This window comes from Carlito syrichta, unplaced genomic scaffold (genome assembly GCF_000164805.1).
Source record: "Carlito syrichta isolate Samal-C Ts95f unplaced genomic scaffold, Tarsius_syrichta-2.0.1 Scaffold153614, whole genome shotgun sequence".
In the NCBI taxonomy this organism is placed as follows: domain Eukaryota; kingdom Metazoa; phylum Chordata; class Mammalia; order Primates; family Tarsiidae; genus Carlito; species Carlito syrichta.
Genome location: NW_007097710.1, coordinates 183,088 through 197,996, shown reverse-complemented (window position 1 = coordinate 197,996; position 14,909 = coordinate 183,088). Strand labels below are relative to the sequence as shown.

Below are 14,909 nucleotides of genomic sequence, written 5' to 3'. Positions count from 1 at the left end.
GGCAGAAGTTGGCAAGAACATGAGATGGAAAGAGGAAAGATAATGTCAGTTTTACACATTATTTGAAACTTAAAAAGGAGTAACTTGGTGTTTCCTTTTAAGCTGCATCAAAACAGCAGTATCAAAATGTTCACTGGTAAAATGCCATTTCTGCTCCTGAAGACTTATAATTGACTTGGCAGAGCAGCAAGTTGATTAAGATGATTGTCAGAGCATGAAGTCTGCAGGCACATTGTTCCCTGCACTCTCCTGAGAGTCAGTCATTCAGTGTGCTTCAAGCATTGCAAAGTTTCATGTAATATCCAAGAACACCCCATACTAATCAAGGAATGTTGAGGACTTCTCCATTGTGGAGAACACGGAATCAGGAACTTGAGTTGATTGAACATACATGAACAAAAGGAAATTAATATAAATAGGAGGATTAGGTGGCTTTCCATAATAACCTGCATAGTTTATGCTAGATTTTTCTTAAGTTACTTAGCATAATCACCCAACACAGTGCCAGCCCATGCATTAGGGACTTACTTGTGGAATTGTTTTATGAAACATCCAGGCCTCTATTTGACCAAGAATATCATCTTCCCAGAATAAAAATGGTGGAATGCTATAATGGAAGCATTCTAATGTCAGAAAGCAAGCCAAGGGACATGATGTTTATCCCCATATGACCTTCTTTTTTCCATTTCCTGATTATATAAAGTATAGGCCAATAGAATCAAATGAGATCTTGAAGCTACCTTGCCCAGCAGCTGGTCAAAGGATGTTTAACCATCCTTAATTAAGAATTGCATACTGTACAGAGAGATATACAATTATAGTGACCTATGTATATATACCATACCAGCAAGGCAAACACAAGTGAAGTTGCTCCCATCTTGCTTTTCATTTGCATCAACACAGCTCGCATTGTTCTGGCAGGGTTTCCTCTGACAAGCATCATATTCTTCACAAAAAGTTCCCACATACTGGTCCTCGCAGGTACAGGAAAACGTTGTCTAAAATACAAAAAACACAATGTATGTTACCTGGAACTTCTCAAAAAAGGTATGCTTTGGCAGTGAGACTCAAAGTTCAAAAGCACCACTTCCTTTTTATAGTGAGTAATCTAATCATATCACTAATGTCATAATCTGGTTAAAGTCATAGTCATAAGAGAAATGGTATGTGTTTCTTTACAGCTTAATTTCAAACATGTATTTTTACATTTCTTTATTCATATTTATCCCAACCATTTTCAATCTTCCTAAAACAGAAATGGAAAGAACAGCTTGGTTTAAGCTAAAATTGATGTTTTGCTGACCGGACATGGAAGTGGCAATCTTGCTAGAGTAGACGATATATTGTGCTATATCCATCCACTAAATTAGATGTCATTCCAACAAATGAAAATCTTTCATCATAGATAGTGTTTGCAACAAAATTGCCATCAATATCCTACTCAGACCATCCATCCAGAGCATTAAAAAAATATACAGAATCACTCTATAAACTGGCCTCAGTGTACAGCCAAGCAGATTACCTGAGTACAAGGGAAAATAAAGAATATGATTCAAGTAACCATTTTTTTGGTCTATCATATTAACATTATCTTAGTAAAAGACCATAATGTGGAGAATTGAATCTGAGTTAAAGCTTCATTTCTGAAATAGGTGTAAAATTCAGATAAAACTAGACTTTACTCCTCCCTTCTTAATGCTGGCCTGAGGGTAGACACATGTCTAAAATAATCACAAATCTGACTCCAAGGCTTATGCAAAGTAATATAGACTATTACAGAAGATATTTCATGAGGGAGAGAAGAGGGAGGCAAAGGAGAATGGCATTAGCAACCTTAAAACTTAAGAAAATCAAAACAAAATCACCTTTCCCAGATCTCTCCCCAAGCCTGCACATCAGGCAGGGTTAAATCTCTACCATTCACACCATCCCTTCTTGTTCCCTGCCTTTCCTTGGTCCAGTCTCTTGCCCCTAATCTTCAAGAAAGACCCTCCTCTTCAAGTATTGGCAACATGATCTCTGCCCGGTACCCTATAAGCACAACCTGGTACCTGTCTTCCTCCTGAAGGAGCAAAAGGTCATCTATTTTTCTCTTTAGTATGTTTTTGTCTCTTAATCAGGTTTTACAGTTCTTGTACATTTCTTGATAAATTTACTCTTGTGTATTTATACTTTTTGTAATTATTGATAATAGTATCGTTTCTTCATCCATTCTTGTAATACCCATCATACTTGCTAGTGATTATTACATATGTATAAAATGCTAGGATTTTGTTACCAGTCATTATACTGAGCTTTCACTACAGATCAGAGCTTTCAGTTAAGTCTCACGTATTCAAGACAACACAAAAACAAATAATAAGTATTAAAATAATAATCCTATATCAATTGCAAATAATAATATCACCAACTCTTCCTCAGTTTTTGAGGTTACACTGACAGTTCTTTCAGGATAATTTTGACCTCAAGGGGATGTTTGTAGAATTTTCCAGAAGTAGAATGCTGAAATTATCATTAAATTGTATCAAATGCCATTTTAGCTCCTGTAGAAATTATCTATTGTTTTCATCTGTGAGCGATTATTACATAATTGAGTGTCTAGATTTCCTAGTATTAATTCAAACTTATGTTCCTGGAAGGAACATCCATTTAGATCATTATGTAAAATGGTTTTAATATAACATCCATTTAGGTCATTATGCAAAATGGATTCTATTAGTAGTTATACTTCTAATGCCTTCTATCTCACTCTCTCCTCAACAGACTTCTTTTCAAAGAAAAACACTGTCCCTTGCAGAAGAACATTTTTTTGTGTGTTTTGTTTTGTTTTTGAGTCAGAGTCTCACTCTGTTGCCCAGGTTGGAGTGCAGTGGCATGCTCACAGCTTCAGCATCGACCCACTGGGCTCAGGCAATCCTTCTGCCTCAGCCTTTCATAAGTAGCTGGCACTATGGGCAGGAGCTACCACACTTGGCTAATTTTTTGGTATATTGTAGAGGCGAGTTCTCACCAAGTTTCCCAGGCTGGTCTCAAACCCCTGGGCTCAGGCAGTCTTCTAGCCTCAGCCTCCCAAACTTCTGGGATTACAGGCCTGAGCCACCATGCCTGGCCCATGTTTTCACAATAAAAGGATGCCCCTCACAACAGGTGACTGAACAAGAAGTATGCAGACCCCGTCCTCAGAAACCAAGAGAACAGACAATAAAATACGGTGTTTAATTCAACCAAACTGCCAGAATTTATATAGGTGTGTTTCTTCTGTTAACTGAATATGTTTTTGTTAAGAAAATATGACAAGTCCTTGTAAGCTGCATAATTAAGTCTCCTCTAGCTTAAGAATATATTCTTTAACTATATCTTAGAAACTACAACAATTGGAATAAAAGAAAAACCTATATTCTTAAGTGAAAGCTATATTTTCTACCTTCTATTTCTATTATCTCTGAGAAGCTTTTTGTGAGGTAAATGATAATGCCCTCTTAATTCTAACAATAGGTTGATGACCTATCTGGTTTTTCATCACGTTGCGAGTTTTTCCTTTTGAGTGTGTTTGCATAGACTTTGTACATGGAACCTGAGAGAAACTGCAACAAGGACTGATAGAAAGGTATCACTTTTAAAACAGGAAACTCCTTTTTCTAGAAGTGTCTTCTAAGGAAAATCTTGTCCTTGCGCGAATGCTCAACCAAGTACACATTTCATATTTGCAGGAGTTGTGTCTGGAGCGCTTTGTGCGTTGGAAGATTTGTGACTGCCTTTGAAATCTAAATGTTGTGCATACCCAACACTCAGTGCATACAATTCCAAAGTGAGTCTCCACAGCATGATAAATTACTATATGGCATTGGTTTTGGCAGCTGCCCTCTAGAATTTACTTGGTCTGTATCCAGACGTTCCATACTGCAGATAAATGTGCTTGATTATTTGAGGGATATATTAAGCAAGTAATTCATCCAGTAAGTTCCATGGAAAATATGTTGCTTGTGAAAATAAATTATTAAAAGCCTCAAATCAAATATCTTCGAGTTAGCTTTAATTGAATTTGGAACTAAAACAGAAACCACACATTTTGTTTTGCTTTATTATAAGCAGGAACCTTAAAAGAAACTTTAAGAAATTATGGAAACAACTGCTTTTGGCAAGGCAAAACATTGAATTTATTCTTAAATTTTGATTGATGGATGAAAAAGGGGATTAGCAAATGTTTACATATTCATGACCATAAAATTTTAGTTAATTTTTGTATATTCTCCATATCATCCATAAAGTTAAATTTCTCCCTAAGTTTATTTCTAAAAACAAAGAGTTTTCCTATAATATTAAAAAGTTTGTTTGATGGTTTCAAGATTATTGTCTTGTAAGAGATCGTGAATGTTTATTATAGGAAACTATGTTTCTTACCACATTTTTTTGTGGAAACTGTCTGATCACTGAAAGTTGTGAACTGTTATACCAAACTTGAGACACTTAACTCACAGCCTAAAATATCACTAATCTAGGTTCAATTAATGCAGCCATCAATAAGAGACAAAATAAACTGACAAAGTAAAATCAGTAGCTTAACTAAATTATAGAAAGATACTTCCTTGTAAAAGTATTACATAAGTATATGTAAAAGTATTTTTCAGGTAAAATGAACAGTGACTCACAGAGATTAATTTTAAAACCCAATACGGAATCTCAATTTTCCTCAACAGCTTGAAGTCAAAGATTCCATTTGTACATTAATGAAATTTTCTCAGTCAGTGGCGGGAAGCTGCAGTCCCAGTTGCTCAGCAGGCTGAGGTGGGAGAATTGTTTGAGTCCAGAAATTTGAGGTTGCAGTAAGCTATGATCACACCACTGCACTCCGGCCCAAGTGATAGAGTGAGACACTTCTCTAATTTTAAAAAGAAAGAAATAATTTACAAAAGAAAACTTCTAGGTCAAAATATTTCAGTCATACATGCATTCATTTGTTCACCCATTCCACAAGTATTTATCAAGCACATACTATGTGCCAGACACTGTTTTAGGAACTAGGGGTCACAAAGTGAACTAGACGCTCCCATGGAGATTATATTCTACTGTGGGTGACTGGAGATAAGCAAAGTGAATAAGAAAATGGCGTGGTAAATTAGGTTATAATCACCATAGGGAAAAACAGAGAAAGCCAAGGTTGGAGGTGGGAGGGAATGGCTGGTTATGAAGGGTAAAATTTAAAACCTTCTTGAGGTGACAACTGGGCAAAGACTTGCTGGAGGTATAGGAGTGGTTGTGGAAGTATCTGAGGAAAGGTATTCCAGGTAAAGGGAATACCCAGTGCAAACACTTCAAGGTGGAGATGCCTCGCATGTTCAGGAAAGATCCAGAAGCCAGTGTGGATAGAGTAGAACAAATGACGGAGAGAGTAGTGGAATATGAGAAAAGAGAAGTCACTGGGTGTGGGATCAGATCATGCAGGGCAGCAGTTTTCAACTAAGGGCTATTCTACTTTCCAGAATACATATGGCAATGTCTGGAGATATTTTTGGTTATCACAGCAGGGAACTTGCTACTGGCATCTAGTGTATAGAGTTCAGGGATGCTGTTAAATGCCCTACGAGGAACAGGACTGGATAATAGCAAGAAATTATCTAGTCCCAAATGGCAATGGTGCCAAGGCTGACAAACCCTGATTTAAGGCCTTATAAACCACAGTAAGAACTCTGGCTTGGTATCACATTTTGGAAAAGACAGTTCAAGTGTCAAAAAATTCCCCAAAATGCCCTGTACACAGTAATATTGCTTTACATTATAATACCTTGTTTAATTATTATAGTTTATTTTGTTCAGATAATATCTAACCCTGACCATAAGTAATCCCACAGCCATCTCAAAGCAAAAGTTGGATGGTCATTTATTCAGGTAAGTTCAGGTTTTTTCAGTTTCTCAATTTTCATTTATGATGTCAGTCCCACCATCTTAGGTGACCTTCCAAGTATGACAGGGGTCTTTATTCAGTTTTACAGAATAACTGGATCTTACCAGATAATTTAACCTCAATGGCACATACCTTGTCCAATATTTATTCATTAATCCTATTCACTTGATAGACATGTTTTGAACTCTGCCATGTGTCCAGCAATATTGTGGGTACTAGAGATGTGGTGAAAGTCAGAAAGACACAGTGCCTGATCTAGTGGAAGAGATGGACACAATCTATTTAAAATAACATCCTAGAGGGACAACAAATATGTAATTTCCTGTCACACAGTGGTAAGTTCTACAAAGAAATGTAAATTGATATGAAAAGCTAGAGAATGACAGTAGGATGCAACCTGGTTTTTATCACAAAGTCTAATTAGAAGACCCAATGTCTTTAAAGAATTATACATATATAGAACTCAATTCTTCTGCATAGTCAAAGTTTTTTCTTTACACCTAAATCAAGCCCAGCCATCAGAAAACTGAATGCTGGACCATAATCTCTTGTTTCCCTAGCAGAACTGCTCTATTGAGTTTCTATTTCACCTTACACTCTCAACTAAATATTGAAAGGTCCTATGAGAAACATTCCTATCAAACCTACTACAATGATGAGGATATCACTGAGAACATTATATACCATGCATTATTTTATACCCCAATTACAAAGACTTACCCAAGAAGATTCACTCAATTAAGTGCCATTATTTTTGCTAGTCTTGAGAACTGCTGTTTCATTCCCATGAATAATACAAATCACATGGTTACCCATTTTTTTCCATTTTGATATAGCTGCTGTAAATTTAGAGTCTAGTTGAAAGTTTAGCTTGAATCACTATTAGGGCTCTGTGGCCTATGTGACTATTTCTCCTTTCTAACTTGAATATTGCTTTCTAATTTACGTGTTCCTTGACTTATTTTCTAGCATCTTTCTATTCTGATACTTTATGAAATGCAAAGCCAAAGGTAGATTGGGGCCCTTGACAATCTGGCCCCAACCTACAATTTCCATGTCATTCTCTATAACTCTTACCTCTCAGAAAAGTCTAGTTGTTGGTTAACAAATCATTTCAGAGAAAAAAGTCCTCTGAGCAGCTATATTTCTCTCTGTGTGAATCAGAACTTATAATTCTATTTTGATTTCTCCCTTAAATAAAATATACACAAAATATACTTATCTCTTTTGAATATTCCAGTGACATCAGTATGAACATAAAGTTCCCAGCTGACTGGACATGAACTTCATTGTCTATAAAACTTGCTTACATGGAATTATCACATGAAGCTTCATCACATCTGTCAGGTGTGTGTTGCCAAATCCATTTTATGAATGGTGAACTCAAAAAAGAGGTCATAAAAATTATTTAATGTGTCCCAGTTGGCAAGCAGAAGGTCAGGGCTTAAACTCGTATTATCTAATTCTAAAGCCTTTTCCATTCACAGCTGAATATTGTCCTCTACAACCATGATGACCTCATGATGACCTCAGGTAGATATGTGTGGAGACACCCTTCACCCTTACTCTAAAATAACCCTGACAACTGTGGCATTTCAGTTCTTGCTCCAGATTTCTGTGGTTTTTCCTACATTCTCATTTGCTGTCAGGTCACTTTCCTTAGCTCTACTTATTGATTATCCTCTTGGTTCGCTGATTCTGATTTCCTATAGTCTTGCAAATACTACTGAATTTATCCAAATAATGCATCAAGATAGAGTAAAAATATCCTTCCTGACGGTTGAAAGTATCTCTTGTACGTAAAGTGCCTAATCACTCATGAACAGACTTAGAAATTTGGGGCAATTCTTCACTAGAATTGAAGTCCTTAACATCTGGGACTTCAGTTACTCAGATACAATAGATGTTTGGGTGTTCATTGGGTATTCATTGAAATAAGCTGACTTCATGATCTGCTTCTTAAAAGAAGTCTTACAGGAGAGTTATATGCAAGTACAGGGTCTTCTCCTACTTCCTTAATTATCTCTGATATCTTGGGTTTTCTTATAACAGCATCATAGTCATTCTTTGACCACATGTTCATATTAAGGAGGATAACTGAAACAAGGATTAAGAGGATAATCCCAAGTCAAAGGGTGATAAATAGGCCCCTAAACCTCCAAAAATTAAATGGAGGTGATTCAAGCCACTCCTTGCTATAGGATTCTCAGGGCCAATTTTGATATCCATCATAGGCCAGCCTAATTCCAAACAACATCCTGCTCATTCACCGTTAAATGTCCAAACATCTGCAGGGTCAAAAGTCTGGCTAATGAGTAGATAATGGTTGAAACCTGGTGACGCAGACAGGGTGGTTTGCCAATTACCCCTCTCTATCTTTATATATATTTGAAATTTTTCATGACAAAAAATAGTTATTTTTATTTTAAGAATCTGGCTAAGAAGGACAAAATTATGAACTTCACAGCAACTTGGATGGACTTACAGTCTATAATACTGAGTGATCTATCACAGAACCATAGAACGAAGCATGAGCAGACCTTGAAGAATTATCATAATTCTATAAGAAGGGGATTGGCAGTAGTGGGAGATTGCCAGGGGAGGCGAAGGCAAGATTGGTAGTAGTGGGAAACAGCCAGGGGAGGGGGGCATGTCTCATCAACAAGGGTACCTGCATAATGAACATTTGTATACCTAACCCTGAACTGTACCCCACATCTTTAAAATTAAAAAAGAAAAGAGAATCTGGCTAAGTACCAAAAAAGGAAAGATAAAACTCTAAAATACTAGAATCCCATTTCAACAACCTGTGTCTAGCTCCTCCCTGTGGAATCTGCTATTGCATCTGCTGTAGGAATGTTGTGGAGAACATGGCGTGTACATCAAGTCCCCATCTATGAAATCCCACTCCAGAGATGTATTTCATATCCAAGTGCCAGGAAAAGCTCTGCTTGCCCTACGGGCCTGACATGTTTTCTCCTTGTGAACAAGATGAATCACATAATGGAGCCTATTTCCCTCTAAACAACCTGGTCTGCTTGAAGAAAAGGCTCAGCCATTCCTGTGCCAAGAAATGGCTTGGCTGCCTCTCAGTTTCCCCAGTGTGCAGGGGTCATGAGTAGGACACACTCAGCTCCACCCTCAGCTAGAAGAAAGGAATTTCTGTTTACAGAGCCCACAGGTCAAAATTCAGAAGATCTCTCTAAGCTAATTCTCCACACATTGGGTACATCAAGTAGTAGAGTTGGTTTCCTAACATTAGAAAGCTCTGGAATCCTTTTGTTCCTAGTTAATGGAGGAGCCCCAAGAGCAACTGTCTGTGAAGCTGATTCCAAGAGTCAGGACTTTCTGAAGTCCCTTTTGCTGAGAGCTTATATTACTCCAAGCAGACATTAGGGAAAGAGGGCAGTGAGTCCTGACTAACTCATGTAACAATGCTGCTCCGTCAGATTCTCACCTGAACTGTCCATCACCCCAGATGCATGGACCTTGGATCTGTGGAGACCAAGGCAACAGCAACCTTGTCCTGATCATCCTCTACCAAGAACCTATTACCCAGCTCCTAGGTATGTGAACCAGACTGACTGTCGTTTAGGTCTGAAATTACATCATTGACAAACACTAAAACCTAGATAAAAAACAGTGAGCATCGCACACATTTTCATTTGATTAAGTGAGCTATATTAATTAAGTGAGCTATAACTATAGGGTCAGAAGATCAGTCTAGCATGTTCTTTTAGAAAGGTAGAATTTCCCGCGTGTTCGAGACCTGCCTGAGCAGCGAGACCTCATCTCTACAATAAATAAAAAAATCAGCTGGGCATGGTAGCACATGCCTGTAATTCCGGCTACTTAGAAGGCTGAGGCGGAAGGATTGCCAAAGCCCAGCAGGTCGAGGCTGCGGTGGCCGGAAGTGGCCACTGCACTCCAGTCTGGGCGACAGAGTGAGACTCCAACTCAAAAAAAAAAGAAAAAAAAGAAAAAGAAAGGTAGAATTTAGCCTTCTACTAAACCCATTTAGTATTTAGTATTTCAAGAGGCTAAACAAATTATTTAGAGATAAAATTTAAGAGACTGAGAATTCAGTGTATAATGTAAATGTGACTATAAATGCCTTTTCCTGAACACAGACCACTCAAGAACACCTTAGGAATACAGGCACAGAACACAGTGCTTAAAGGAAAATGTAAATTACATTTTAAAAATTCTTGTCTCTTGGCTAGGTCTCATTGTTCTATTATTCATTATACAAGTAATTTAAACAACAAATTTATCTTGCTTATAACTCATAATCTTATTTTTCCATTAGTCTTATATTTACTATTGCTCTTTTATTTGGGTTCATTAGTTATACATGTAATATCTTCCCAAAAAAAACAAGTTTAGAAACATGAGGATCATCTCAATATTAAATTCAAGACTTGACATTCATGAATTCATATAATTCATTCCTTCAACTTAAATGCTAAATTTTAAATAATAGGAACAATAATGAAAGACCTGCTTTTTCCTTCCAAGGACAGTGAAGTTTATTTTGCTACACAGGGGACATTTTAGGAAATTTTGTAAAAGTCTTTCTTCCTAAAACTAGATATATGGGCTGGTAGAATGGAGATATTCAGGAGCAGCTTCCAGCTATATCCTGGTTACTCATGTGTCCTCAGCATTCCTGGAGTGGTTATAATGAGGTCTACATTTCCATGTAATCAGCCCTGATCTTCAAATCACTCACATCCATGTATTTATTTGCTGCAACATTTTAATCCATTAACAAAAGTAAAGTTTGACTTAAAAAAAAAAAAAAATGAATGTCACTAAACATTCATCTTTTATTGAATTTCCCTGAAGGAAAAAAAAGAAGACTGTTCCAACAAGTAGATGATACACCATTCTACCTTCTAATTTTAAAACTCCATTTAGCCTCTGGTTACTTCCTTTGCTATATCAAAATAAAATAGCAAGAAAAAAATAGAAATTTTCATATATAAATGATTAGTAAGAAGGGCTTGTTAAGAAATAAAGCTCTTTCTAGATACCTTCTTCATGTTAACTCAGATGGGAGCAAAAATGGTAATCCAGTGGTAACTTTCTCCACAGAAGGAAAGCTGATGGAAATAGAGCAGGGGTCAACCACCTCTACTAAAGAATGCCCTGCCACATGCCAAGTATCAGGTGAAGTTTATTTAACTTAATCCTCTCAACTGTCTTGCAAGATAGGTATATTTTTCCATTTTACCAATGAGGAAACAGATCGGAGAATTTAAGTAGCTCACTCAAAGTCACACAGCTAGTCAGAGGCAGAGGGGAGCAGATTTGGTCTCATTGTGAAGACATTCTTACAATTTAAGATTCAGAAATGCAAGGAATTAAGTCACACAGAATAAGGGACATAGCTCAAACAATATTCTGAGAAAGGTTATGGGAGCATCAATTACGCACTGAGTGAAAATTGGAAAGATGACCGCCAAAGGTTCTGTTTACTCTTATGTCAATCTAGGGCACAAATCCACACTGTCACTGTCCTAATCCCAGAGATTTCATGTCACACCAGAAAACTGACAACCAATTTGTGGGTTTCTTTCCTATTTTCACTATATTTGTTTACTAGGGTTACCGTAACAAATTATATTACAATGTTGTTACTGTGGCTTAAACAACAGAAGTTTATTTCTCACAGTTCTGGAGGATACACAGACGGAGAACAAGGTGTCAGCAGGGTTGGTTTCTCCTGGAGGCCTCTATCCTTGGCTTGCAGGTGGCCATGTCCTTCCTATATCTTCACCTGGTCTTCCCTCATTGTGTCTATCCTAATCTCTTCTTCTTATAAGAATACCAGTCATGCTGGATGAGAACCCACCCATATGACCTCATTTCACCTTAATTACCTCTTTAAAGACTCTACCCTAACACAGTCACATTCCTAAGTACTGGGGGTTAGGACTTCCACACATGAAGGAAGGGTGGACAGGGTGCACAATTTAGTCCATAATATATTCACCTCCGTATCCTAGAGGGTGTGCAATATTCATTGAACAATAGCTGTGTGAAGAGGCTGGCAATGCATATAGAGACATAAATATGGTTCATATGCTCCAAGAACTGACAGTCTAGTTAGAGAAAAAAGTCTGTGTCATTGTCACCATCATCATCATCTTCATTGCAAATATTTACTGGGCACTCACTAAATGCCAGGCACCGTCTAAAGGCTTTGTAAAATGCAGTTATCCTTATAGCTACCTCTGAAGTAGCTGTTGTTATTCCAGTGTTACGCATGAAAAAGCTGAGACACAGAACGAGTGGGTAAATCAACCAAGGTCTGCCAGCTCATAAATTGAAGTTAAAATTTGAACCCAGGTAGTCTGAGTGCCGGACCTTTTACATTAGAAGAACATGGATCACAGAGGACAATATAGCACAGAAAGAGAAAATGCCACATTGCTTGAAGAGATCCTGTTCCTTCTTCTACTTTTTAAAATTTTTTTTTATTTTAAAGATGTGGGGTACAATTCAGGATTAAGTATACACATGTTCATTATGCAGGTCCCTTTTTAAAAGTAATCTGTATTATTCACTGTTTTGTTTCCTATTGAGCCTCACTTCCATAATCGAAGAAAATAAAAGGAAATATGCTATAGCTCAAAGATGCTATTATTTCTGCTGTATTTTTTAATTTAACTGTTGAAAGTTCTAAAATGGGCGGCCAGGTTTGGTAACTCACCTGTAATCCCAGCATTTTGGGAAGCCAAGGTGAGTGGATTGCCTCAGCCCACAGGTTCGAGACCAGCCTGGGCAACTTGGCGAGTCCTCATCTCTACAATAGATCAAAAAATATTAGCCAGGTGTAGTAGTGCACTCCTGTAGTTCCGGCTACTAGGAAGGCTGAGGTGGAAGGATCACCTGAACCCAGCAGGTCGGCACTGGGGTGGCCATGAGCATGCCACTGCACTCTAGTCTGAGCAATGGAGTGACTCCACCTCAGAAAAAAAAGTTCTAAAATGATACGATTGATATTCAAAAACACCTGCCAGGAGCAGTGGCTCACACCTGTAATGCCAGCACTTTGGGAGGCCAAGGCAGATGGATTGCTTGAGCCCAAGATATTGAGACTAGCCTGGGCAACATAGTGAAAGCTCATCTCTACAAAAAAATCAAAAAAATTAACTGGGCATGGTGGTGCATGCTTATAGTCCCAGCTACTCAGGATGCTGACGTAGAGGGAGCTCAGAGGACAAGGCTGCTGTGAGCCAGCATCATCATGATCATGGCACTGCACTCCAACCTGGGCAACAAAGCGAGACCACTACTTAAAAACAAAAACCTATCCAGTAGCAAAAGGGTCAGTACAGAAACTCATGAATTAATGACTGTATCCATGACACAGGATAGTTGACTGTCTTTTCTCCCAGTTCCTGTTTGAGTCACGTAATGAAAATCAACAAATCAAATCACAGGCTAGATTCAAGGACCAGGATGTAAACAGAAATTAGAAATTGGGCTGGAGCAAGATCACCAAACCCCCAGTCTCTTTTTTCCCATTAAAATTGCCCTGAAACTTCACAAATCTTGGAGACAGGAAAGAATCAAGTGCTCAAACAGCTACGGAGAACAGGCAGGAGCTGCAAATGCACCTGGTCTAGGTAAAAGGTGCAGCACCTAAACCCCCAGTTTTCTATTTCGACCATGCTAATTGCTCTGGGAAGATCATAGGTCAATCCTGAGTAGTAGCTTTTGTCCTTTTGGGGCTGAACCATTGAGTTCTCAAGACTTTTGTCACCATCTAAAATTCAAGATCCAAGATAAAGAGACAGACCTAAAAAACACCTGTATGATATCTGCTTTGAAGATGAGGCTGCTGTCACAGAACACTATGACATGTTGTTCTTCTTTCTTCTATTCTTCCTTCATTCCTGCTTCCCTGTCTCTCCTCATTCCCTTTGGGTTTTTTCATTATGTGAGACTCAAAACATCATGGGCCACATAGGAAAACTGTGTGTGTTTCTACACCCATTTTTAGACAGCATGTGCACTCTAAACCAGCTTTACTTTCCTATTCAATCTGTAATTCTTTGCTTCTGTCTTCACGCCTATTTTCCTCTTAATAGATTATTTTATAGTTTATGTATTTTTGTGGATAGTCTCAAATCCAATCCAAAGAGACAGACTGTAAATAAACAAAAAAGTAGAACACTGCATAGAGCTAAAACAAGGGATCACTTTAGTCTTCTGTATGGGGAGGTGAGGGGGATGAATGCCAGTTTCAGCCCACTGTTCTCCTATAGACATAAGAATATACACTTAAATCTGGAATATTGATATCATGACCTAAATTCCAAGAGGTTTATATAGTCTCATAAAGCATGGAATTTGACTGAAAACATTTATTCATTATTTGAAAAATAAAAAAGCCACCTTTCCATTTTATTGCAAAAAATTTTTATGTCTGGATAGTCCCCGACCTAATCAATACATCTCTAACCTTACTGAATCTATACCACACAAACTGAAATAACACTAGCAAAGGTGAGAGGGTCCTGTCATTCATCTTAATTAAATCTTATCTCATTAAATACTTGTTGCTTTCATCATTTTAATATTGAACAAAAGGAAGGTTATAACTAACAAATGTGTTTCTCCAGAATAATTAGGAAAAAAATCATTCTAATAATCTCCAGAAGAAACTTATCAAAATATCTCACTCGAGAGTGGCAAAAAAATTCGATAGACAAGCCGGATGCAGTGGCTCACGCCTGTAATCCCAGTACTTTGGGAAGTGGAGGCGAGAGGATTGCCTGAGCCCACGGGTTCAAGATCAGCCTGGGCAACATGGTGAGACCTCATGTGTATAATAAATAAAAAAATTAGCCAGGCATGAAAGTGAGCGCATGTAGTTCCAGCTATTTAGAAGGCTGAGGCTAAGGGATTGCCTGAGCCCAGCAGGTTGAGGCTGCGTTGGCCATAAGCATGCCACTGCACTCCAGCCTGGGTGGTAGAGTGAGACCTGGAGTCA

The 14,909-nt window shown here is 37.9% G+C and overlaps 1 protein-coding gene across 1 annotated transcript in view; it reads right to left on the bottom strand.

Moving 5' to 3' along the window:
• Nucleotides 1-844: 844 nt before the first annotated feature.
• LOC103252107 (delta and Notch-like epidermal growth factor-related receptor) overlaps nucleotides 845-14,909 on the bottom strand; it is a gene marked incomplete at its 3' end in the record, with an annotated part of 77,663 nt that continues 63,598 nt past the window's right edge. The window contains exon 6 of the mRNA XM_021708944.1: nucleotides 845-998. Coding sequence (XP_021564619.1) covers nucleotides 845-998 — 154 coding nt within the window. The remainder of the gene's footprint in view (nucleotides 999-14,909) is intronic.